This window comes from Bombina bombina, chromosome 7 (genome assembly GCF_027579735.1).
Source record: "Bombina bombina isolate aBomBom1 chromosome 7, aBomBom1.pri, whole genome shotgun sequence".
In the NCBI taxonomy this organism is placed as follows: Eukaryota; Metazoa; Chordata; class Amphibia; order Anura; family Bombinatoridae; genus Bombina; species Bombina bombina.
Genome location: NC_069505.1, coordinates 307904522 through 307929977, shown reverse-complemented (window position 1 = coordinate 307929977; position 25456 = coordinate 307904522). Strand labels below are relative to the sequence as shown.

The window sequence follows — 25456 nt, the reverse complement described above, 5'->3', positions numbered from 1 at the left end:
CTACTTCAATAGGAAGCACATAGATGGCATTTTGTATTACTACATACGCCGTTTAATATTTTATTAACAATATTCAAATATACACTGACTGACTGGCACATGGAATACTGGAGTTATGTCTGAGACGATTACAAAATGTCAAATGAATTAAAGGTAGCACCAGTCACGTGGCACTCAGGTGGCATTCAGCAGCAAACACTAGTCAAGTGCCATGCCATGTAATATTCTTCAGTCACCGCTATAAGGTGGCACATAAATAGTAAAACGCTTATTGTTCTCCTATTACTTTATACAAAGAGCACTATTTACATCAGCCACTTGGTGGCACTTGAGGAACAAAAATATGGTTGCCAATCCCAATATGGCGTAATGAAACGCAAGTTGACTTTCAAGATAGGTTTTCCGGCGCAGCTTTATGTCGTAAGCAAGCAAGTGGACTGTTTTCGCTGCAGGATCCTGACAACCAAGGTGTGGGAAGTGTGCTAGACTGGAGGTTTGATCTCAAGGTTCTTCACTCATCTTTTATACATTAATTTTAGCGTTCAATGTATATTATTAATATAGATTATACTTTTATTTTTACATGATACTCCCTCTAGGTTTTTATTATATTTGTGATTCCTTCATCTATTTTATAACATGCATTTTCTTTTTTTAATATAGAGACGCTTAAAAAATATGAACTCTATCCTACTTCCAGCAGCATCAACCCCCTTATTACTGTTTTAAGATTTATTTTGTTATTTGCTCTCATTTTAGCAATAATATTTGCTTTATTTTATCTTTCTTGGGGTTAGGGATTTTTAAAAAAAATATTTCTTAAAGGGATAGAAAAGTCAAAATTAAACTTGCATGATTCAGATAGGGCATGCGATTTTAAGACACTTTTAAATTTACCTCTATTTTCAAATGTACTTTGTTCACTTGTTGAAAAGGAATACGCATAAATCCTATACTAGTGGGACCTAGCTTCTGATTGGTGACTGCACACATTTGTCTCTTGTGATTGGCTAACTAGATGTGTTCATCTAGCTGCCAGTAGTGCAATGCTGTTCCTTCACCAAAGGATAACAAGATAATGAAGCACATTTTGATAATATAAGTAAATTGGAAAGTTGTTTGAAATTGTATGTTCTATCCAAATCATTAGAAATTTTTGGGGTTTCCTGTACTTTTAAATATGAATAAGATACTTTAATTAATTATTATCTGCACCAATAGATATGATTATTTTGTAACCAATTGCTGTCAGCCTAAGTTTATATGTATCGATTTATATAATTATATATCTGTTACAGAGTATTTGTATCAGTCCATGTTTGTTTGTATCAGTTTGTTTTCATGCCACTCGACTTTCCAATGGCTTAAAGTGATAGTAAATTCAAGCATATTACTAACGCTAGGATTTACCATTACTAAAAATAAATATAAGTTTCTCTCATAGATTTGTAAAATACAGCGTTACACTCACCCTAGCTGTTAGGAAAGCATATCACAAACACAGAGCCTCCGGCCGCCCACAGCACAGTTCCCACCCTAACTCCGCCCATCCACTACTTCCTAGATTTGTGTGTGTGTTGATGTATAGAGCGGTCCCACCCGCTCTATACGTAGCTCAAATGCGCATTCATAATTAATGTTTGTATTGCGCATGTGCGAATCCCGGATTCCTAACTCTAATACGCATGTGATTCTCGCCGATATCTCTTCCCTCTCTTTTGCTCTCTCTCTCTCCCCCTCTTTTGCTCTCTCTCCTCCCAGATTCCTTTCTGTTAACGGATCCCACATGGGATCCCCCTCAATGATGCAGGGTTTTTTTTATATATCCTATAGCGTGGCCGAGCGGTCCCACCCATTCCCGCCCTCCTCCAGTGATGGGCCACCCACCCGCCTCCCTCCTTACACTCCTACCCACCAACGATTGGCACCACCGCTGTCCGATACATCAGTAACTCTGCAAATCTATTTCTGCAGTGCCCCACTCGTGGGGCATGCAGAAATAGCACAATCTCGCTATTTTGAGCGAGATTGCGGCAGAGAGAAGCCCAGGACTGTAACAACGTACAGGGTACAGTGCTGGTCCTTAAGGAGTTAAAGGGATACTGAACCCTCTTTCTTTTTTTCTTTTTTTTTCTTTCATGATTCAGATAGAACATGCAATTTTAAGCAGTTTTCTAATTTACTCCTATTATCAAATTGTCTTTGTTATCTTGATATATTCATTTGAAAAAGCAAGAATGTAAACTAAGCACCAGGGTAGCGCTTGCTGATTGGTGGCTACATTTAGACACCAATCAGCAAGTGCTACCCAGAATCTGAACCAAAAATGGTCCGGCTTCTAAGCTTTACATTCCTCCATTTCAAATAAAGAAAGCAAGAATACGAAGACAAATTGATAATAGGAGTAAATTAGAAAGTTGCTTAAAATTGCCTGCTCTATCTAAATCATGAAATATTTTTTTTATTTCCCTTTAATAATGATTCTAGTAAAATCTGTTGCCAAAAGCTGGAATATCTACACGTGGATGCTCACAGCCTATAGATAGAAGTATGTTACATGCACAGCAAAAGTTATTACTGAAACAGTTATAGCTTGTATTTTTGTATTGCACATATGGTTCTAATCAGACTTGAAACATTTACTGATGTCTATTTTACTTTTGCCTAATATGTAATTTCCTTTTAATGACACGATGAGTCCACAGATCATCTTAATTACTAATGGGATATTCACCTCCTGGTCAGCAGGAGGCGGCAAAGAGCACCACAGCAAAGCTGTTAAATAGCTCCTCCCTTCCCTCCCACTCCAGTCATTCTCTTTGCCTGCGTTAGTGATAGGAGTTACTGCTCATTCCACGAGGGCGGTTGCTTCCTCATGGGCATTCAAAAATGAAGCTTCTGTGGAACAGATTTGCAAGGCTGCAACTTGGTCTTCTCTTCACGCTTTTTCAAAGTTTTACAAATTTGACACACTTGCCTCAGCTGAGGCCTCCCTTCTGTATCATCTGTGTACTCTAGCTTTGGTATTGGATCCCATTAGTAATTAAGATGATCCGTGGACTCATCGTGTCATTAAAAAGAAAACAAAATTTATGCTTACCTGATAAATTTATTTCTTTTTTTACACGATGAGTCCACGGCCCGCCCTGTTCTTGTAAGACAGGGTTTTGGGTTATGGTTAACTTCAGACACCTCTGCACCTTTGGCTTTTCCTTTCTTTCCTTAACTTTGGTCGAATGACTGGAGTGGGAGGGAAGGGAGGAGCTATTTAACAGCTTTGCTGTGGTGCTCTTTGCCGCCTTCTGCTGACCAGGAGGTGAATATCCCATTAGTAATTAAGATGATCCGTGGACTCATCGTGTCAAAAAAGAAATAAATTTATCAGGTAAGCATAAATTTGGTTTTCTTTTGGATTGTGATTTTATGTAATTCAGTATCATACCTTGGCACACATGCATTTCCTGCCTTCCATATCAACTCCATCCATCCATTTATTTATTTTTAGATTCTTTGATTCTGTGTACGTTGTCACTGTATTCTCAGTTTTTCACAATCACTGAATAAAAAAAGGCTCCTGGGTAGTGCTTTCAGCCAAAAAACTACATACTCATTTGACCAAAGCTGCCTGCAGTATATGCACTGTTTGTTTGGAATATACGTATTATAAACCATTGGGATTTGTCTTTCAGGCAGAAGATCTCTTGGTCACATGCTGGGCCGGATCTGGACCCTAAGCAGGCAGCTCTCTACCATGAGAATCGAGTCTGAAGAGTTTAAGGCTCTGTTTACTGAAGGGTTAAAGACAGTAGAACGTGAGTATACAATTTTACTAAGTGGTGATTGGTGGAAACTGTTAGCTGTCATGAGGCAGGACCTTCAGAACAGGGACCTACTCAACAGAGGGCCCCCTAAAAGGTAGAAAGATAAATAGGTAGCTACACCTCCAACCTGCAGTAATAAAAGGCTCACCTATATTAGGATTGTACACATTCTGCACAAGCCTATTTATAGACTGACTGCTATGGGCCCCCCAGCCCTTGGGCCCCGGTGCTACTGCCCCTGCTAGACCAATGGTAGTTCCGCCCCTGCTTCAGAACATTCTGTTTGTCTATATAGTCATCTCTTGTCTTATTTATTATATACCCTGCTTCACCCAATAATGTGTGTGTAGCCAAGAGCCGTTACCATTCCCCAGTCAAGTTAGAGAAGGCTCCTCAGCTACCAATCCTGCACTCTGTTAGAGAAGCTGTTGCTTATCCCTAGCAGGAGTGTAAGGAGTGTCTAGTAAAAATAGACTGCAAATGTGAACATAGATTGTGCATGGTTAAAGGGCCATGAAACCCAAATATTTCAGATAAAGTATATCATTTTAAATAACTTTCCAAATTACTACATATTATAGAATTGCATATACATTATGTGATAACAAAAAAATATCAACTTACATCAGCAATTGGTTTACATTGGATAATAAAGGGATAGTAAAATTATTTTAACTTGTTTGAAAACCTCATTATATATAAAAGATATTTGCAGTTGGTACCTATTAAATGTTTCTGGTATTTTTCCTGCAATTTGTACTCCAAAATGCAAATCATGGCGGTTCGCATGCGCATTGAAATAGTTGTCTGGTTAACGCATGCGCATATTTGTTTCCCTCTGTCCTCTCTCCTAATCAAGTGCTGGATGTGGACGGGTAAGTATTGTAATCAATAGTAAGTATGTAACATCCACTTAGCTATTGCTTACAATCTTGCTTATGACATATGAAAAAACAGTAAAGATGGCGTCCGGGTCATTTAGTATCAAGAGCACATGCAGTTGCTCTTACAGTGTACTGCGCATGCGATCTTCAGCGAGATAGTACATTATAAATATTCAAATTACATGTGCAATGCTGCAGCACGATTGGACTATGCTTTATCCACTAGTTCAGTCTTCTTTTATGGGCAGTCGTCGGAGCGGTTTATTGGGGGGAAAAAAAGTACAAAATATATATATTTTGAAGCTTCATTCTTAAATATAAGTAAGTGGATTTAAAACTGTAAATATTAATGTATCAAATCATTTATTTTATTTTCATGCAATTTAGCATACATTTCTATACCTTTTAAGAATGTAATACATTAGTATCGTGTCTATATTGTAACAAAAGCAAAATGTAAAAATGAGAGAGAACTAAAATATCATAGTGTACCTAAGCGTTTACAGCAGTTTACATTGGATAAATAAGAATGTAATACTTTAGTAACATGTATATATTGTAACAGAAGCAAAATAAAGATGAGACAACTAAAAGATTTCGTAGTATACCTGAGCATTTACAGCAGTCAATATTGCAGTAAATAAGAAAACACACACACACACATAAAAAATACTCCCCTCCTCCGAACCACCGTTCACCCTATATCCACCTCCTATAGACCCTGGGTTATCTTTGGGTTCCTCTAGGATTTGTTTTCCCACTGCTCTAGAAATTTGGAAGACTTAAGTGGTAGTAACATTTGAGTTTTCTCTAATTGGGGCAGGAAATTAATATAAGATTCCAATTTTGTTATGAATCTTGCTATAGGTTTTTCCCCAAAACTGCGTAGATGGTGTTGTTCCAGTATTAATTGTTGCTTCATTGAATTAATAAATGGAGTGATTCTTGGAGCTTTAACATCTTTCCAAGCTTTAAGTTGTAGTTGTGCCCCATAATTATAATTAGATGAATTAGTCTGGTCTTAGACCCCTATTGCTACCCATCACAAAGAAATGTTATATCATTATCTTCCTACCTTACACGTTTTCCCTAACCAGTGTTGTAATTTGAGCCAGAATTATATAATTGTTGGGTAATCCAAGATGCAATGTTTTAAATTGGCCACTAGAGTACCACACTTTGCACGCCATGCTTCTTTTTCATTGTACCATTAGTTCAATACATAGGGTGTTACATATGCTTAGTATAATAATTTTAGATGTGATTCTCTCCTTTCCACAGAAGGTGTTGCTTTCTCAACTCTGGTTAAGCTTTTTTTAACCAATATTTCCTTTAGGCCAGAGTTTGTCCACTCCTGTGCAATGAGGACCACATTTTTTAATTTTTCCTCTGTAAATAAACTTGCATATAGATAGGAGTTTTTATAACAAAATTTAAAGTTACGTCCATTTCCACTGTATCATGTGACAGCCATCAGCCAATCACAAAAGTAAATACGCATATTCTGTGAATTCTTGCACATGCTCAGTAGGAGCTGGTGACTCAAAAATTGTAAATATAAAAAGACTGCATGTTTTGTTAATGGAAGTAAATTTTAAAGATGCTTTAGATTGCTGCTCTATCTGAATTATTATTTCAGATGATTTAAAACTTAGTAAACAATGTAGTAATGCAGCGAGTAAGGCTAGCAGAATGCTTGGATGTATTGGTAGAGGTATTTGCAGCAGAAATAGTAAGGTTCTTATGCCACTTTATAGATCATTCGTTAGGCCTCATCTTGAGTATTGTGTGCAGTTCTGGAGGCCATATCTTCAGAAGGATATTAACAAACTTGAATCTGTGCACAGGAGCGCTACCAAAATGGTACATGGTCTAAAAAATAAAACTTACCAGGATAGGCTCAATGACCTAAATATGTATAGCTTAGAGGAGAGAAGGGAAAGAGGTGATATGATGGCAACTTTCAAGTGCGTTAAAAGGCTTAGTAAAACTGAGGCTGTGGGTATTTTACATAAAATGGAAAATTCAAGAACAAGGGGTCATGAGCTCAAGCTAAAGGGCAGTAGATTCAGGAGTAATTTGAGGAAGCTTCTTTACCGAAAGAGTGATTGATTTATGGAATAAACTTTCTCAAGAGGTAGTAGCAACAAACACTGTGGGGGACTTTAAAATGCCTGGGACAAGCATAAGGCTACAAACTAGATAAGTTTACACTGTTAGGTAATATCAGGCAGACTTGCTGGGCCTATGGCTCTTATCTGCCATAAATATCTATGTTTCTATATCATGTCAGACTAATCTATGTTTGAATCATTAAAGTTTAATTTTCGCTTGTGTGTCCTTTTTAGGTGTGCCTGGCCTTTAGCACAGATTGATTGGTGCTGTGGTCTGTCATAGACTCTCAGCACAGTAGAATAGCAGCTATGAATTGTCACTGACTGTGTGGGGTAATCTAAATTACTGCTTATACTCTTAAAAATATGAGCCAAAGCTACATCTGTCACTGACCTCACAGCAAGATCTGAGTTTCCATTGATAAAAACAGTCTTTTCTGCTATAGGTCTGTTTTCTCAGGAGAAGTACGAGTTACGCATCGCAGGAGGTGCTGTACGAGATCTTCTCGTTGGAAACAAACCTCATGATGTGGACTTTGCTACCACAGCCACCCCTCCTCAGATGAAGGACTTATTCCTTAAAGCAGGAGTGCGACTCATCAATAACAAAGGCGAGAAGCATGGCACTGTGACTGCTCGGGTACGTATAGCATGAGAGGGCGAGCGTGCATAGTGACAGCTGGGAGGGTGAGTGCGGGAGAAAGAGAGTGGTGTGGATTATTGCAACTAGGGGGAAGCAAAGAAGGAGAAGTTTGTAAAACTAAAGTGGAAGAGGTGAGTATATGTGGATTAAAATGGAAACAATTGTTTATGGATAGTATATTAATCCTTTGAGTGCTAATGACGGCTCTGAGCCGTCACAGAGTTTCCCACTCTGGTGCTAATGACGGCTCAGAGCCGTCACTAGCACTCTCCCACCTTGAGGGAGATATGGGGGCTCCCACCCGCTCCTACCCCGGCGATCGTGCCTGTAGAGTGACAGGCATCACCGGGGCTTCCTGTTTTGCGGGGTGACGTCACGCGCAATAACGTGATGACGTCGCCGCACAACTTTATTTATACTTAACAATGTTAAGTATAGGAGCAGGGGGCATGCTGCTTAGAAGCCTGTATCTCAGACATCTAAGGAGCTACAGACCCACCATTGGAAAGGTAATCGTCTAACCTTTCCAACAGTGTCTTGGGGGTCTGAAATTTTTTTTTTAAAAAAAGTAAAAAATAAAAATTGTTCAAAAAATAAAAAAAATATTAAAAAAATCTTAGCACCCAGGTCAAAAAGTGCTTAGTACTCAAAGGGTTAAGAGATGGAATAAAAAGGATTAGGGCAATTAAGGGAAAGTGTTGAAACATTTGAATAAAACATGTGAACATATAACTTAATAATAAATAATTATAAGATAGTAGTGTGAAAGCAGCAAGGATGGCATTTAAGGCTTGTGACAGCTAGTGGGAAGGCACATCATGGCAACATTTTACACTTAAAGGGACATTTTCTTATGTTCAAAGGGACCAGAAACCTAAATATTTTCTTTCATGATTTAGGTAGAACATACCATTTTAAACAACTTTCCAGTTTACTTCTATTCAAATTTCCTTCATTTTCTTGGTATCATTTGTTGAAGGAGCAGCAATGCAGTACTGGTTTCTAACTGAACACATGGGTGAGCCAATGACAATTGGTATATATATGCAGCCACCAATCAGCAGCTAGAACCTAGGTTATTTGCTGCTCCTGGGCTTACCTAGATAAACCTTTCAGAAAAGGATAACAAGAGAAAGACGCAAATTACATAATAAAAGTATATTGGAAAGTTGTTTAAAATTGTATTCTCTCTAAATCATGAATGTCTAATTATGACTTTACTGTCCCTTTAATGTGTTCACAATGGTCCATTTCACCTCCTGGAGTGTGTTTGTTTACAAACGGCTTCTATTTGAAATAACTAGTTTTGCCGGTATCCCCAACTATACTGAAAACATAAGTAACTTTATTGTTGTGTAAAAAAAAAAAAAGAAGCTAAATAAATAGGCGATACTAGCACTAATTAATCTCCCATTAGGGATGTGAGGGAGGTTTTGTATGTGAAAAAGTTGCTTGTGTTTATTCACCCATAGCCATAATTAGCATTTCAATACCTAACAAGTATAACATTAGTAGGTCTGCTTTACTTGCAAGCTCATCCCATTGTTATGGACATGTCCTCGTGATGGTTTTAATGTGAAAAAACATATTTGAAATACAAAAATAAACATGAAGGAACAATTTCCTATACATTTTGAATCAGCAGTAGGTATAACAAGTCATTTGTAACACATTAAGGGGAAACACGTTGTATAGTACAGTGTCAATTTAAAGGATATATATATATATATATATATTTTTTTTTTTTTTTTTATCTTCCATATTAATGACTAGTATTTAACAAATCATAGCAGATTTGCCTGAAAAAATGTGAAGTGAAATCTGTTCAATTCAGACTAAAACAATTACAGCAGTATCCAGGGCTGGTGCTACAATAGAGGCAGGCTCGGCAACCGCCTAAGATCACCACAGCAAGGGGGGGTGCAAATTTGATGCATGACATACTGTGCATTTCTTTAATGTGTATTTATTTTTGCTGCCTAACTTGGGCTTCATAGTAGTGGCCATATGTTGTGGCATTATGGATTCTCTACATGCATACCTATACATTAAAGTGTATAGATGGCCATAAACATTATTCTGCACAACATGTCCTATTTCAGTGCATAGATACTGGGCATAATTATACAGTGCAGTTTGTTCATTTTCAGTGTATAAATGGTTGGCATTATTATGTTCTACAGAGTTTTCACCATTAGTGTGTAGGCACCCATCATTATACAGTAGCATATATGTTATCAGTGTATAGGTACTCCGCATTCATTATACAGTTTAGCATTTTTATTGCTGTATAGATGTCTTGCATTATCATATATTGTGAAGTGTTACGTTTTAGTGTATACATTTTCATTATCACTATACAGATAGTGACGCTTGTCCAAAATAAGTGTGAGTTGTACTGGTCCCATGGCCAAACCTTGCCCAGAATGCCACTGCAAGTTAATGTGATCTATTAGCTTGACAAATGTATACTTCTGGGAAAATCAAGATACATTTGCAGCTTTTAGATACTTATAGTTCAGGCTTGCAAGAGTCTACAACCACAAATTTATCCTAGGTGGCAGGGATAAATCATCACTACATTTATTTGGGGTGATTGACAGGCCCTGCTCTCAATCAAATGGTTGCCCAAGAGCAGGGGGCAGGATTAAACAGAGCTCTTCTGTAGTCTTAATTTTTGGCAGTTTGCTTGGGAACGTGTCCGCCTGCAGCTTGATAACATTTCCTGTTAGACATGCTAGTTTCAGTCTAGGTAAAGAAGTCAACCTGCCTCCAGGTTTGTGTATTTTATATATTGTCACCACTGTTTGATTCAGTATGCAGAGCCACCACTGATTTGCTACGTTGTGCAGAGCCACCACTTTGATACATTATGTCATGCAGAAATGAACCATTATAGTTATAATAAATTCGATTAACATTTAAGAATTTGATGCGATAACATAAACCTATTCATGTTTTTAAATAAAGCATAAATTCTTACAAAAAACTAAACAAACAAATAACAAAAGTAAATCTACAGGTAACACATTTAAAGAGACACTGAACCCAAATTTTTTCTTTCGTGATTTAGATAGAGTATGCAATTTTAAGCAACTTTCTAATTTACTCCTTTTATCTTCATTCTCTTAGTATCTTTATCTTGAAAAGCAATAATGTACGTTCAGAAGCCGGCCCATTTTCGGTGAACAACCTGTGTTGTTCTTGCTGATTGGTGGATAAATTCACCCACCAATAAAAACGTGCTGTCCAGGGTACTGAACCAAAAATTGTCTGGCTCCTTAGCTTAGATGTCTTCTTTTTCAAATAAAGATAGTAAGAGAACAAAGAAAAATTGATAATAGAAGTAAACTAGAAAGTTTCTTAAAATTGCATGCTCTATCTAAAAGAAAAATGTTTGGTTCAGTATCCCTTTAATTTCTAACTAATATGGAAAATAATCCAAGTGGCAGAACCACTCACTGACTCACTTGTTCTCAACTCTGCTTTATAGCTTTCTCCCTGGAGGTCTCACTAAATTATTTTCCTTTCTTTTTTCAGATTGATGAACAAAACTTTGAGATCACTACACTTCGGGTTGATCTGCAGACAGATGGACGTCATGCTGAAGTTGAATTTACTAAGGACTGGGAGAAAGATGCAGAGCGACGAGATCTTACTATTAATGCTATGTTTCTGGGTATGGCGCAAGAAAACGCACTGCTTTACCCCTATATTCTCTTCATATTGACTAGTCCCTTTTTATTTATTTATTGGGGGGGGAGCTGCTACTAAGAGAAAACTGCTCCACCATACATTAATTTGGATAATCCATTGTATGTAACCAGAAAAGGCTACATTCCATTCTACAGGACCCACTAACAAGCCATGTATCTACAGTACAGCACATGTGATAAATCCAAGGTAATACTGACATTCTAGCCTAATAGTTGGCCCCGAGCACTGGAATTGAAGAATTATGCTCTAAACTGCATGAAATGTAATATTGAAAACTGAATATGTTCACGTTTCAGTGACCTGTTTGCAGTATACTTGTATTTGCAACAATACTTCCAGTAAAAGTTAATACTTGTTCAGGGGCATATGTATATATGCTGCACATGCACAGTGCGCCTACATTCACTACACCAGCAAAGGAAATCAGTGGTGATTAGCATGATGCATACTGAGTATTTGCTGACATTATACATGAAATGCTGGGCTCTCTGAGCAGGCACAGTGTTTGAATGTGGATGCACTGGGTAGCATACAGTATGTACATACACAAAAAGGCCCAAATGACCATAATAACTATATGTGAGTGTTGGACATTCAATTACAAAACCATGGGTATTAATATGGAGTTGCGCCCCCCCCCCCCTCCCTTTTTTATGGCTATAACAGTGGCAACCCATAGGAAGGCTTTCCACAAGATTTTCAAATGTGCTGGAGGTAATTAGTAGCCAAACGAGCAATTGTGAGGTCAGGCACTGATGAGGTCTGACTCGCAATTGGCGTTCCAGTTCATCCCAAAGGTGTTCGGTGGCATTCAGGGATTTGTGCAGGTCACTCAAATTCCTCCACACCAAACTCGTGAAACCATGTCTTCATTGAGCTTGCTTTGTGCACTGGGCACAGTCATTATGGAACAGTAAAGAGACTTCCCAAACTGTTGCCACAAAGATAGAAGCACTCAATTGTCTAAAATGTTTTTTTATCCTGTAGCATTAAGATGACCCTTCATTTTAGCTGGGTGGTGCACCCTTTAAAAAGGTCTTAGGGAGAACACTGAGAATATTCTATATCATAAAAGTTGCTTATTGGACAGACACAATGTCTTCTACTCCCCACCCAAAACACACATTACACTTTAATTTCACAGGCCTGCTCTTTCTTCATTGTCTGCTCTTTCTACCACAGGGTTGGATGGGACTCTTTATGATTATTTTCATGGCTATGAGGATCTGAAGAATCGTTGTGTTCAGTTTGTTGGCGATCCAGCTCAGCGAATCCAGGAAGATTATCTCCGAATTTTGCGCTACCTCAGGTGGGGCAATTGTGCTTGTCTATACCAGTGTTTCTCAACTCCAGTCCTCAAGTACCCTTAACAGGCCAGATTTTCATGGTATCTGAACTATGGCACAGGTGAAATAATCAACTGATGTGTGAGAGCTGGTTAGTAACCATGGTTACTGATGAGCTGAATATTTTACCTGCTCTAGTTCAGATACCATGAAAATCTGGTCTGGAATGGGGACTTGAGGACTGGAGTTAACAAAACACTGGTAAATACTACTATTTCCTGTTGTGTCTTGTCTTTTAAAAAGATAGTTTATTTCAGCAAAGATTACCTTAAAGGGACATAAACCCCATTTTTTTCTTTTAGAATTCAGATAAAGCATGTAATTGTAAACAACTTTCCAGTGTACTTCTATAATAAAATTAGCTTCATTGTCTTGGTATCCTTTGTTGAAGGAGTAGGAATGCACTACTGGATAGTAGAGGAACACGAAGCATGAGCCAATGACAGGATGCATATATGTGTAGCCTCCAATCAGCAGCTAGCTCCTAGGTGTGCATTGCTTCTCTTGAGCCTACTTAAGTATGCTTTTCAACAAAGGATGCAAAGAGAATGAAGCAAATTAGATAATTGAACATTTGAAAACTGTTTAAAATTGCATGCGCTATATGAATCATGAAAGTTTAATTCTGACTTTACTGCCCCTTTAACAAGTGGATTATCCGTCTTCATTTGATTTGGAGAAGCAGAAATCTAAAAACAAACCCCTTTCCCATCATGTTTGGCTTCTATCTTATTTTGGATACTAATATAATATGTAAGTGGTTTTATCTATTTCAAAGGGATAGTCTAATCAAAATTAAACTTTCATGATTCAGATAGAGCAGCAACTTTATAATTTACTCTTATCAATTTTTCTTCGTTCTCTTGGTATCTTTATTTGAAAAGGCAAGGATGTAAGCATAGGAACCGGCCCATCTTTGGTTCAGCACCTGGATAGCGCTTGCTGATTGGTGTCTAAATGTAGCCACCAATCAGCAAGCTCTACCCAGGTGCTGAACTGAAAATGGGCTGGCTCCTAAGCTTACATTCAAATAAAGATACCAAGAGAACAAAGACAAATTGATAATAGGAGTAAATTGGAAAGTTGCTTAAAATTGCGTGCTCTATCAGAATGACAGTTAATTTTGACTGGACTATTCCTTTAAACAAGATGAAAACGTATTAAGCTTTTGTTAGCGCCTTGGACATTACTCCTGCAAGGATTACAATTATTGCAGGATTTCTTTGCATTTAATTATTTCTTTAGTTAAAGCACAAGGACAAGATACTTGATAGCAAACTAAGAGGATGTGTCAGAGAATTTCTATAAGTCATTTCAGTTATTGCTAAACAGTGCAGTTAAATCTATGTGGCTGTACAATCCTCCTAGGTCTTCTACAAATATTCAACCTGTAAATGTCTAGTCTAAATTAAACTTTCATGATTCAGATGGAGTACACAATTTTAAACAACTTTCTAATTTAATTTTATCGTCAAATTGCTTTGTTTTCTTGGTATTCTTTGTTGCAAGCTAAACCTAGTTTTGCTCATATGCTAATTTCTAAGGCCGCCTCTTATCTCAGTGTATTTTGAGTTTTTCACAGTTACACTGCTAGTTCATGTGTGTCATATAGATAACATTGTGCTCACTCCTGTGGAGTTACCTATAAGTCAGCACTGATTGACTAAAATGCAAGTCTGTCAAAAGAACTGAAATAAGAGGGCAGTCTGCTGAGGCTTAGATACAAGGTAATCACAGAGGTAAAATGTGTATTATTATTGTTATAACTGTGTTGGTTATGCAAAACTGGGGAATGGGTAATAAAGGGATTACAGGTGGCCCTCGGTTTACGCCGGTTCAATTTACACCGTTTCAGAATAACAACCTTTTTTTTCCAGTCATGTGACTGCTATTGAAAAGCATTGAGAAGCAGTGCATTTATTAAAATAGCCAGTAGGTGGAGATGTCCACTTGTGTTGCAGCAAAGCCAAGCAAGCTGAAATTAATGAATTTAACCAGACCTGAGCTATCGAGCAGATTTCAAAGGAACAAGATCTTCCTGTCTATAAATCAGTCCAGATTGGAATGCATAGAAAGAACTGTTTGCAGAAAAATGCAAGTGAAGTCTGTGTTGTGTGATTATTTTATTAGGCTTATAATGCTGTTTAGCAAATGTTTTTGTTCATTTAATTTAGTTTAATGATATATTCTGTGTTGTGTGATTATTTTATTAGGTTTATAATGCTGTTTAGCATTTAAAGTCTTCATTTCAAAGCTTTAAAAATAATGTATTAGGTGTTACTTATGCCAATTTTGAGAGGGGCCTGGAACCTATCTCCCTCACTTCCCATTGACTTACATTATAAACTGGGTTTCAATTTACAACGGTTTCGATTTACAACCATTCCTCCTGGAACCTAACCCCGGCGTAAACTGAGGGCTACCTGTATCTATCTTTTTAAACAATAACAAATCCGTCCCTTTAGTGTAACCATGATTACAAGCAGTCAGCCTGTTTTCTATTCTGTAACAATACGGGCAATGTAGCAAATATTGTACTGTGCTGCACATCTCATAGCTTTAATAGTAGTGTTTACTAGCGACTTCAAGAAGAAGACAGACGAACTTGCAGGATTCTTCCCGCTACTATTGAAAGTTATATGCAGAGTGGTACAGCTGCACATTGGCTATACAGTATGCATCATTATGGACTGAAAAGCAGACTTCATATAGAGGCAGCTGGCCACTTGTAAATAGGGTAAGATATTAAACATTTACAGGTGGATTACTGGTAGAAGAGGTTTGAGGATTGTATATCTGTAGTGCATAGATTTCATTGCACTATTTCACAGTACTGTCACCTTAAAGGGACACTAAACCTAATCTTTTTCTTTAATGATTCAGATAGAGCATGCAATTTTAAGCAACTTTCTAATTTACTCCTATTAATTTTTCTTCGTTCTCTTGCTATCTTTATTTAAAAAGCAGGAAAAAGAAAATTTATGCTTACCTGATAAATTTATTTATTTTTTGACACAATGAGTCCACGGATCATCTTAATTACTAATGGGATATTCACCTCCTGGTCAGCAAGAGGAGGCAAAGAGCACCACAGCAGAGCTGTTAAATATCTCCTCCCTTCCCTCCCACTCCAGTCATTTGACCGAAGTTAGGAAGAGAAAGGAAAAGCCAAGGTGCAGAGGTGTCTGAAGTTTACAATAACCAACAACCTGTCTAAAAGAACAGGGCGGGCCGTGGACTCATCGTGTCAAAAAATAAATACATTTATCAGGTAAGCATAAATTTTCTTTTCTTTTTTAAGACACGATGAGTCCACGGATCATCTTAAATTACTAATGGGATTCAATACCCAAGCTAGAGTACACAGATGATACGGAAGGGACAAGACAGGTAACCTAAATGGAAGGCACCACTGCTTGAAGAACCTTTCTCCCAAAAGCGGCCTCAGCCGAGGCAAAAGTGTCAAATTTGTAGAACTTTGAAAAAGCGTGAAGAGAGGACCAAGTTGCAGCCTTGCAAATCTGTTCCACAGAAGCTTCATTTTTGAACGCCCATGAGGAAGCAACAGCCCTCGTGGAATGAGCCGTAACTCTCTCGGGAGGCTGCTGTCCAGCAGTCTCATATGCAAGATGTATGATACTCTTCAGCCAACAAGAAAGAGAAGTAGCCGTAGCTTTCTTTCCCTTACATTTTCCTGAAAAAAACACAAAGAAGACTGACGAAAGTCCTTAGTCGCCTGCAGGTAAAACTTTAAAGCACGGACTACATCTAAATTGTGCAGAAGTCTTTCCTTCTGAGAAGAAGGATTAGGACACAAAGAAGGAACAACAATCTCCTGATTAATGTTCCGATCAGAAACAACCTTAGGAAGAAATCCTAATTCAGTACGTAAAACCACCTTATCTGAATGGAAAATAAGATAAGGTGACACATACTATAAAGCCGAGAGTTCTGACACTCTCCGAGCAATAAGAAATAAAACTTTCCAAGATAACAACTTAATATCTAAGGAATGCATAGGCTCAAACGGAGCCCCTTGAAGAATTTTGAGAACTAAATAAATACTCCATGGAGGGGTAACTGGTTTGAACACAGGCCTGATCCTGACCAAGGCCTGACAGAATGATTGTACATCTGGAACATCTGCGAGACGTTTGTGTAACAAATTAGATAAGGCCGAGATTTGCCCCTTTAGTGAACTCTTCGATAAACCTTTCTCCAAACCCTCTTGGAGAAAAGACAACATTCTAGGAATCCTAACTCTACTCCATGAGTAGCCCTTGGATTCACACCAATAGAGATATGTACGCCAAATCTTATGGTAAATCCTTCTAGTAACAGGCTTACGAGCCTGAATCATGGTCTCTATGACTGATTCAGAAAACCCCCGCTTGGATAAAATCAAGCGTTCAATCTCCAAGCAGTCAGCTTCAGAGAAACTAGATTTGGGTGAAGGAAGGACCTCTGAATCAGAAGGTCTTTCCTCAACGTAAGTCTCCAAGGTGGTAGAGATGTCATCTCCACCAGGTCTGCATACCAAATCCTGCGAGGCCAGGCCGGTGCTATGAGGATCACTGAGGCCCCTTCCTAATTGATTTGAGCAATTGCTCAAGGAAGAAGATTAAACGGAGGAACAGGCTAGATTGAAGGTCCAAGGGGCCGCCAGAGCATCTATCAGTTTTGCCTGGCAGTCCCTGGATCTCGACCCATACCTCGGGAGCTTGGTATTCTGTCGCGATGCCATGAGATCTAATTCCGGCTGACCCCACTTGAGAATCAGGCTGGAGAACACTTCCGGATGGAGTCCACTCCCCCGGATGAAAAGTCTGCCTGCTCAGGAAATTCACCTCCCAGTTGTCCACCCCTGGGATATGGATTGCCGATAGACAACAAGAGTGGGCTTCCGCCCACTGGATTATTTTGGTTACCTCTGTCATCGCTAAGGAACTCCTTTTTCCTCTCTGATGATTGTTGTAAGCCACTGACGTCATTTTGATCGATTGGAACCTGAGAAACTGGACCAAGGCTAATTGAAGCCAGGTCAGAAGAACATTGTAGATCGCTCTCAGCTCCAGAATGTTTATAGGAAGAACAGACTCTGGCTGAGTCCAAACCCCCTGAGCCCTTAGGCAGCCCCAGTCTGCTCCCCACCCTAGAAGGCTGGCGACTGTTGTCCCAATCACCCAAGATGGTCTGCGAAAGCAGGTTCCCCGAGAGAGATGATCCAGAGACAACCACCATTGAAGAGAATCCTTTGTCATCTGCCCCAGTAGTATTTGAGGAGGCAAATCTGTATAATCTCCGATCCATTGTCTGAGCATGCTTAACTGCAGAGGTCTGAGATGGAACCAAGCAAACGGGATGAGGTCCATTGCCACCATCAGCCCGATTACCTCCGTGCACTGAGCCACTGAAAATCGAGTAGTGGACTGAATGAATAGACAAGGATCGATAATCTCTGCTCTCCTGACATCCTGTCAGAAAAATCTTCATTGATATGTAATCTATTATGATTCCCAGAGAGATACCCTTGTACATGGGACAAAGGAACTCTTTTCCAAATTTACCTTCCACCCGAGAAATTGCAGGAAGGATAACACCATGTCCGTGTGAAATCTCACTCGCTGTAAGGATGGCGCCTGCACTAGGATGTCGTCCAGATAGGGCGCCACTGCAATGCCCCGTAACCAAAGCACCGCCAACAGCGATCCCAGAGCCTTTGTGAAAACTCTGAGAACTGTGAAAAGACCGAAGGAAGAGCCACGAACTGGCAGCGTTTGCCCAGAAAGGCAAACCTTAGGACTTGAGATGATTCTTGTGAATGACACGAAGATACGCGTCCTCTAAATCCACTGTTGTCATAAATTGACCCTCTTGGATCAAGGGAAGAATGGAACTAATAGTTTCCATCTTGAAGGACAGTACACTAAGAAATTTGTTTAGACTCTTGAGATCCAAAAAAAGTGGTCTGAAGGTTCCCTCTTTATTGGGGACCACAACCCGATTGGGATACAAAACCCAGACCCTGTACCTGTATTGGAACTGGAACAATCACTCCCAGGTCTGAGAGGTCTCCTACGCAGTGTAAGAACGCCTCTCCTCTTGTCTGATCTGTAGATAATCCTAAAAGCAGAAACCTGCCTCTGGGAGGAAAAACTTTGAACTCCAAATTGTATCCCTGGGACACTACTTTATATAGCCCAGGGATGCTGAACATCCCGAACCCAAGCTTGAGCGAAGACGGAAAGTCTGCCCCCTACAAGATCCATTTCCGGAACGGGGGCATGCTCTTCATGCTGTCTTTGAGTCAACAGCAGGCTATTTGGATCCTTCTTTTTTTTTTTTTTTTTTTTTTTTTAATTGAAATTCTTTAAATTTCAAAAGAGATTAATTCCGTCAAGCCAGGTCTTCCCCTTGTAAGGAATCGCTAAAAGCTTAGAGACTTAGAGCATACATCCGTAGAACAAGGCTCTAACCATAAGGCTCTGTGAGCTGGAACAGAGAAACCTTTGCTCCCTTGATAACTTGAAGGGAAGAATTTAAAATAAAGGAAGTAGCCCATTTGAAAGCTTTTATCCTATCCTAGATTTTATCCAGGGGAGTTTCTGACTTAATAGCATCAGACAACGCATCAAACCAATATGCCGTCGCACTGGTGACGGTAGCAAAGTACACAGCTGGTTGCCATTGTAAGCCCTGGTGTACATCCCCTTTCTAATTTTTGTCCATAGGACCTGTGAAAAAACCCAACTATTCTCTAGGGGTATCGTAGTTCTCTTAGCTAGGCTGTAAACTACTCCTTAGTGACAGGCTTACTCCTTAGCTGTATCGGCTATGGGAAACATCTTTTCAAATATAGGTAATGCGGTCTCTTCCATTCCTTATACCTTACTGGACGCACTAGGATAGAGTACACCAGTAGTGTCTGAGTCTCCCAGGGTAGCTAAAACCTCCTACAGTAACAAATGGAGATGTTCAAGCTAGAAAACTGAAAGAAAAAAACACAAACTAAGGATCAAATAAGCTATTATTCATCTGAGTCTGAGGATTCACTCTCAGATAATTTCGAAGTATCTTCCTCTTTCAGGTAACAGGGAAGAACCATTCGGAATAGCAACTACTGAATCAATCATTGAAATAATTCCTCTAGTAATGTTTTCTACCACGTGGGAAAAACATAAAGTGCATGAAATGCAGAGTAACCCCGAGTGGAGTGTGAGAGGAAGCGCAGGGCACTGCATGTGGGCCATAAAAATTTTTGGGACACTATAGGAGAAATTGTGGCATAGATTAACCATTGTCAACAGACTCCTAACAGCAAAAAGCCTTAGAAGGAGTAGGTTAAAAAAGGTAATTTTTTACTAAAAATTGACACATAAAAAAAAACATTACTGTTTCTTTAAATTTTAAAAAGTAACCTTATTTTTTGTGTGCTCTTGTACCATCCTAAGTCAGAAAGGATGAAGTAAACAAACAACTGAAAATCTTTTAATAAAATTAACAAAAAAACGTTACTGTCTCTTTGAATTTTAAACTAACTTTTTCTTTTTGCATGCAGGAATGAGGTAGACTAGCAAGCAAATATTGTAGCACCTACTTACACCTCAGATATTTTGCTGAGGTGCCCATTTAAATGCAATAAGACTCATTTAACATCTCAGTTTAATGACAGAAAAATACATTTTAAATTGTTTATTTCCTTGTATAAACGATACGTTAAAAAACATAAGCAAGCCTGAAACGCTGTACTTTTCACAGTGCTGGCTGGACCGCATTGAGAGGGAAAAAACGAATGACTGTTAGATGCTCTGCCTTCCGATATTTGTAATTGAGGTGGAGAGCGCAATCTAACACAGCCTCAACGTAGCTCCCAATAGTGCTCCACTTCCTCTGAGATTTTTCCAGACCCAGAATAAAAAGTTAGCACTTACCTTTAAAATCTGCCCGACAGCAGGGCAGGTTTATGAGGTCCTCTCCCTCACATAACCCTGTGGAAAAAGGATAGAGCCTTAAGCCATCAGAGTTAGGGGCAGCATCAATGTATGGGAGGCGCAGTGAGAATTATGTCCCACAAGTTCCCATTGCTCTAAAGCCACCAAAAGCTCTACTGAAGAGACTGATATGGACTACGGCTACACCCTAGAACAAAGCAGCACAATCTTGCACTACTTTAAAAATAATAAACTCTTGATTGAAGAATCTGTACTAACACCTCACTTTACCTCTTCCTATCACTAACGTAAGCAAAGAGAATGACTGGAGTGGGAGGGAAGGGAGGAGCTATTTAACAGCTCTGCTCTGGTGCTCTTTGCCTCCTCCTGCTGACCAGGAGGTGAATATCCCATTAGTAATTAAGATGATCCATGGACTCATTGTGTCTTAAAAAAGAAATAAAGCTTAGGAGCCAGCCCATTTTTGTTTGAGAACCTGGGTTATGCTTGCTTATTGGTTTGCTAATTGTATTCACTAATAAGCAAGCACTATCCAGGCTGCTGAATCCTAAAATGGGCTGGCTGCTATACTTTAAATTACCGCTTTTTAAATAAAGATAGCAAGAGAACGAAGAAAATTTGATAGTAGGAGTAAATTAGAAAGTTGCTTAAAATTGCATGCTCTATCTGAATCATGAAAGAAAAAAATTAGATTTAGTGTCCCTTTAAGATCTTGGGGTAAGTTCTCTGCCCTCCCAAAGAATCTGTTTTTATTAAACCTATCATTAAAATGTTCCTGGTTGTGGCAGCTTAAAGGAGCAGTAAAGTCAATTTTCTTTATTCATGATTCTAATATGGCATGCTCTTTTAAACATTGGTACAATATACTTCTATTATCTGTTTTGTTCTCTTAGTATTTTTTGTTGAAAAGCATAGCTAGGTAGGCTTAGGAATAGCATTGCATTACTGGGAACTTCTGGTGGCTGCACATTTATTCCTCTTGTCATTGGCTCACCTGATATGTACAGCTAGCTCGCAGTAGTGCATTTCTGATCCTTTAAAGGATACAAAGAGAATGAAGCACGTGTTAATAGAAGCAAAGTGGAAAGTTGTTTATATGGGGTTTCATGTCCCTTTAAGGGGTTGGGTTAGTATTCAGTATGAGCACTGGAAATGCCCTTGGACTATTCCAGTATGCTCGGTTTTAGCACTTCTCTCTGTGCTTACACTGAGTGACTGGATTCTTTCAAATGGATATGCTAGCGTAATAACACACTGTAATTCCATGAATTAAACTTTTATGCTTCAGATAGAGCAAATTTTGGTATAACCTGGTTAAAAACATACCTAGGTAGGCTCAGTAGCAGCAATGCTTTACTGGGAGCTAGCTGATAATTGGTGGCTATACACATGTGCCTCTTATCATTGGCTCGCCAGATCTGAAAACTTACTTCACATCCTGGTTAGTGTTTGCTTATTTTTTTATTTATTTTTTCTATTTGCTCTCTGGCTTTTTGGCCAGGTATTTAACCTCTTAAGGACATATGACGGAATTTTTCTGTCATAAAACAATTGAGCAAACTGAAAGCTGTGTCCTTAAAGGGTTATACTGGTGGCTGACAATATGGTAGAGGAAGTAAGATACAGCGTCATTATAGAAAACATTTCCAGGTGGGTAAGAAAATAACGTGGTTATTGAAAGAGCATATAAAGATGGTTTCAGCAACACAAATATATATATATATGGTTTCCAGTCCCTGGTATTCAAATGTTCTGGGGTCTCTATGGGTGCCTTCTTGTCCGGTGACTCTGTGCATCTCAGCCAGTGGTATCTAGGGCCATTTTTTTGTATGCTAATCTCAGAGATGGTCTTTTGTTGTGGTTTGTCTCTGGCTGCCTTTCTTTAAAGGGACATTAAACTCTAAATAAATGCTAGGTAGAATGATGCTTTCAAAGAGATTAGTCTGAGAATAACATGTAAATGTATTTTTAAAGTCTTGTTAGCTTTTTAAATATGACTATAAAACAAAGGGAGCTGCCATGTTGTAACTTAGGTTACCTTCTCTGCTGTAGCCAATTAGGGACAGTTATAAATAGGTCACTAGAGTGTGCAGTCAATGGCTGTGTGGAATAAAACTGTGTTCTGCACTTCCATGTGTAACAGCAACTGAAAAGCTCACAATTTCAGAATGGAATTACAGGGGACAAAATTAATAATGAAAATATATTGCAGAGTTTTTTCTATATACATTATATTTCATTTTATATTACAATATCAAATGTGTTTAATGTCCCTTTTAATATAACATTGTATGTATAGAGTGGTTTCTATGGGTGTTTATCTCCACCATAACGGTGTCTGTGAACAGTGGTTTGTAACTGGTGCTCTCTCGTGTGTAGATCATCTGTAGTTTGTCGATAACCAATGACGTCATCAATGCTCTTTACCTCCGCTTCTCATGCCGCTCGTAGCTTGCTTGTGAGGATACAGACTTCCCAGGGTCTGATACGGAACTTTAGGAACCTGTGCTCTCTCTTTTCCCCAGATCCAATTACAGATTTATGAAGAACAACATAGGAGCACCAGGCAGGTCCAATAATAAAATGTAATTTTTATTTCAGCTTACAGCAGCTTCCAATTTAAAAAAAAAAAAACGATTGACACGTAGTTCACAACATCATTACACAGATTTAGAGCATAGTTCCTGCTTACGTGTTTCGGCGATAGTATGCTATGTCTATCGCCGAAACGTGTAAGCAGGAACTCTGCTCTAAATCTGTGTAATAATGTTGTGAACTACGTGTGAATCGCCTGGTGCTCCTATGTTGTTCTTCATAAATCTGTAATTGTCTCTACAGTGCACCTGTTTATATTAAAGGGACAGTCTACTCCAGAATTTTTATTGTTTAAAAAGATAGATAATCCCTTTATTACCTATTCCCCAGTTATGCACAACCAACACTGTTATAGAAATATACTGATTACCTTGTTTCTAAGCCTCTACAGACTGTCCCCTTGTCCCAGTTTTGTTGACAGACATGCATTTTAGCCAATCAGTGCTGACTCTCAAATAACTTGACAGGAGTGAGCACAATGTTATCTATATGACACACATGAGCAAGACAGTTCAAGGGCTTAGAAATTACCATGTGAGCCTACCTAGGTTTAGCTTTCCACAAAGAATACCAAGAGAGTAAAGCAAATGTGATGATAAAAGTAAATTAGAAAGTTGTTTAAAATTACATGCCCTATCTGAATCATGAGAATTTAATTTTAAGTAGACTGTCCCTTTAAGTGAATTTGAATAATTATCTCTTGTTTAAGCGATTTGTCTTTCTGAACACTCTTATGTGATGTTTTTCTTAATTTACTATATGTAAAAGCCTCTTCAAGCTTTGTGTGTTGGTTGCAGGTTCTATGGTCGGATTTCAGAGAAACCAGGGATTCACACACAAGCTACCTTAGACGCAATTAGAGAGAACGCAGCTGGACTGGGTGGCATCTCAGGAGAAAGGATATGGGTGGAACTGAAGAAGATTCTGGAAGGAAATCATGTTAACCACCTTGTCCTAACCATGTATGAGCTGGGCGTGGCACCTCATGTTGGTGGGTGTCATTGTTAAATTATTGGTAAAGTTCTAATATTTTTGTTATACTGGAGAACAAAAAATGCTGGCAGGGAAATGCTCCATGTAGTGGTGGGATACAGTCTATTGATGGTCCCCCTTTGATGACTTCTGTTTGTTTTTTCAGGATTACCTATGGATGGGAACCTGGAGGAGTTTACCAGGGTCTGTGTACGTTCAAGACACTTGTCCCCTAAACCTGTTACTCTTCTGGCAGCTTTATTTTCAGATCCAAATGCTGTGCACAGACTGGACCTAAGGCTGAAGATCTCCAAAGAAGAGAAGGGACTGGCCTTATTCCTGATAAACCAGCGAAGGGAGCTGACATCTGACCCAACAGACTCACCCCCCCTCAAACCGTACCAGGATTATGTAACTGATGTAAGTACTTTTAGATTATTCAAGAAGAAGAAGCATATCTAGCCTGTGTTTCCCCAACATTCCCACTTTTCCTTTCATTGTATTCTAGTTTTTCCTCTTCTAGCTGCTCATCAATATATTGCTTTCTTTCCAGTCCCGTGAGCCAGATGCACACAAAAAGATATGTGAGCTGTTAAAGTACCAGGGTGAGGAGCAACTGCTGCGGCAGATGGAGGTATGGACACTGCCTCGTTTTCCAGTTAGCGGTCATGACCTACGGCGCTTGGGCATCTCCTCAGGCAAAGAAATTGGACACATCCTGCAAGAACTTAAAGTACGCTGGAAGGAAAGTGGTTACCAGATTAGCAAAGAAGAACTACTGGACACTGTGAGCCATAAGTAAAGGAGTTTACAAGCAGTTGTACGTTTTAAAGGGACATTAAAATTAAGATTAAACATTCATGATTCAGACAGATAATGCAGTTTTCTGTTAAAAAGAAAATCCTTTCCAATTTACCTCTATTATCAGATTTGCCTTGTTCTTTTGGTATAATTTGTTCAAACTTGGCTTCTTTCCATGAGAGCATACCTAGGTAGGTTCAGGAGGGTGCACATCTTGAGAACTAAATGGCAACAGTGGTACAAACTGCACTATAGTACTCAAGATATGTGCATGCTCTTGAGCCACATGAAAAAGATACTAATGTAAATTTGATAATAGAAGTAAATTAAAATGGTTTATTTTCTTTAATGGCACGCTCTATCTGAATTATGATGCTTTAATTTTGACTTGCATGTTCCTTCAAATATTAGGTCTGGGTTGCTGGCTACAAAGAACATACCACTGTTGGCAGCCTGGGTACACATGGGCTTTGAGAAAGGGCAAAACAAATGTCAACTCATTTCTGTTGTTTTTTCCTTTACCTAAGTAAATATAATATTTTTTTTATTAAGATCTTTGTATTTTGTTCTATTTAAACATATCTGTTTCATTACATGGTGTTGCAGAATGA

At 38.8% G+C, this 25456-nt stretch overlaps 1 protein-coding gene across 2 annotated transcripts; it reads left to right on the top strand.

Annotated features, from left to right (window-relative positions):
• Positions 1 to 456: 456 nt before the first annotated feature.
• Positions 457 to 25396, top strand: TRNT1 (tRNA nucleotidyl transferase 1). 2 transcript variants are annotated; one of them, XM_053720926.1, is made up of 8 exons: positions 457 to 506; positions 3690 to 3812; positions 7266 to 7459; positions 11003 to 11141; positions 12362 to 12488; positions 23870 to 24063; positions 24211 to 24464; positions 24598 to 25396. In XM_053720926.1, the coding sequence occupies exons 2-8, from the start codon at positions 3710 to 3712 to the stop codon at positions 24844 to 24846; spliced, it is 1260 nt and encodes a 419-aa protein (XP_053576901.1). In that variant the 5' UTR covers positions 457 to 506; positions 3690 to 3709; the 3' UTR covers positions 24847 to 25396. The 2 variants fall into 2 exon arrangements, with proteins under 2 accessions (XP_053576901.1, XP_053576902.1); XM_053720927.1 differs by having other exon boundaries at positions 469 to 493.
• The last annotated feature ends 60 nt before the right edge of the window (positions 25397 to 25456 follow it).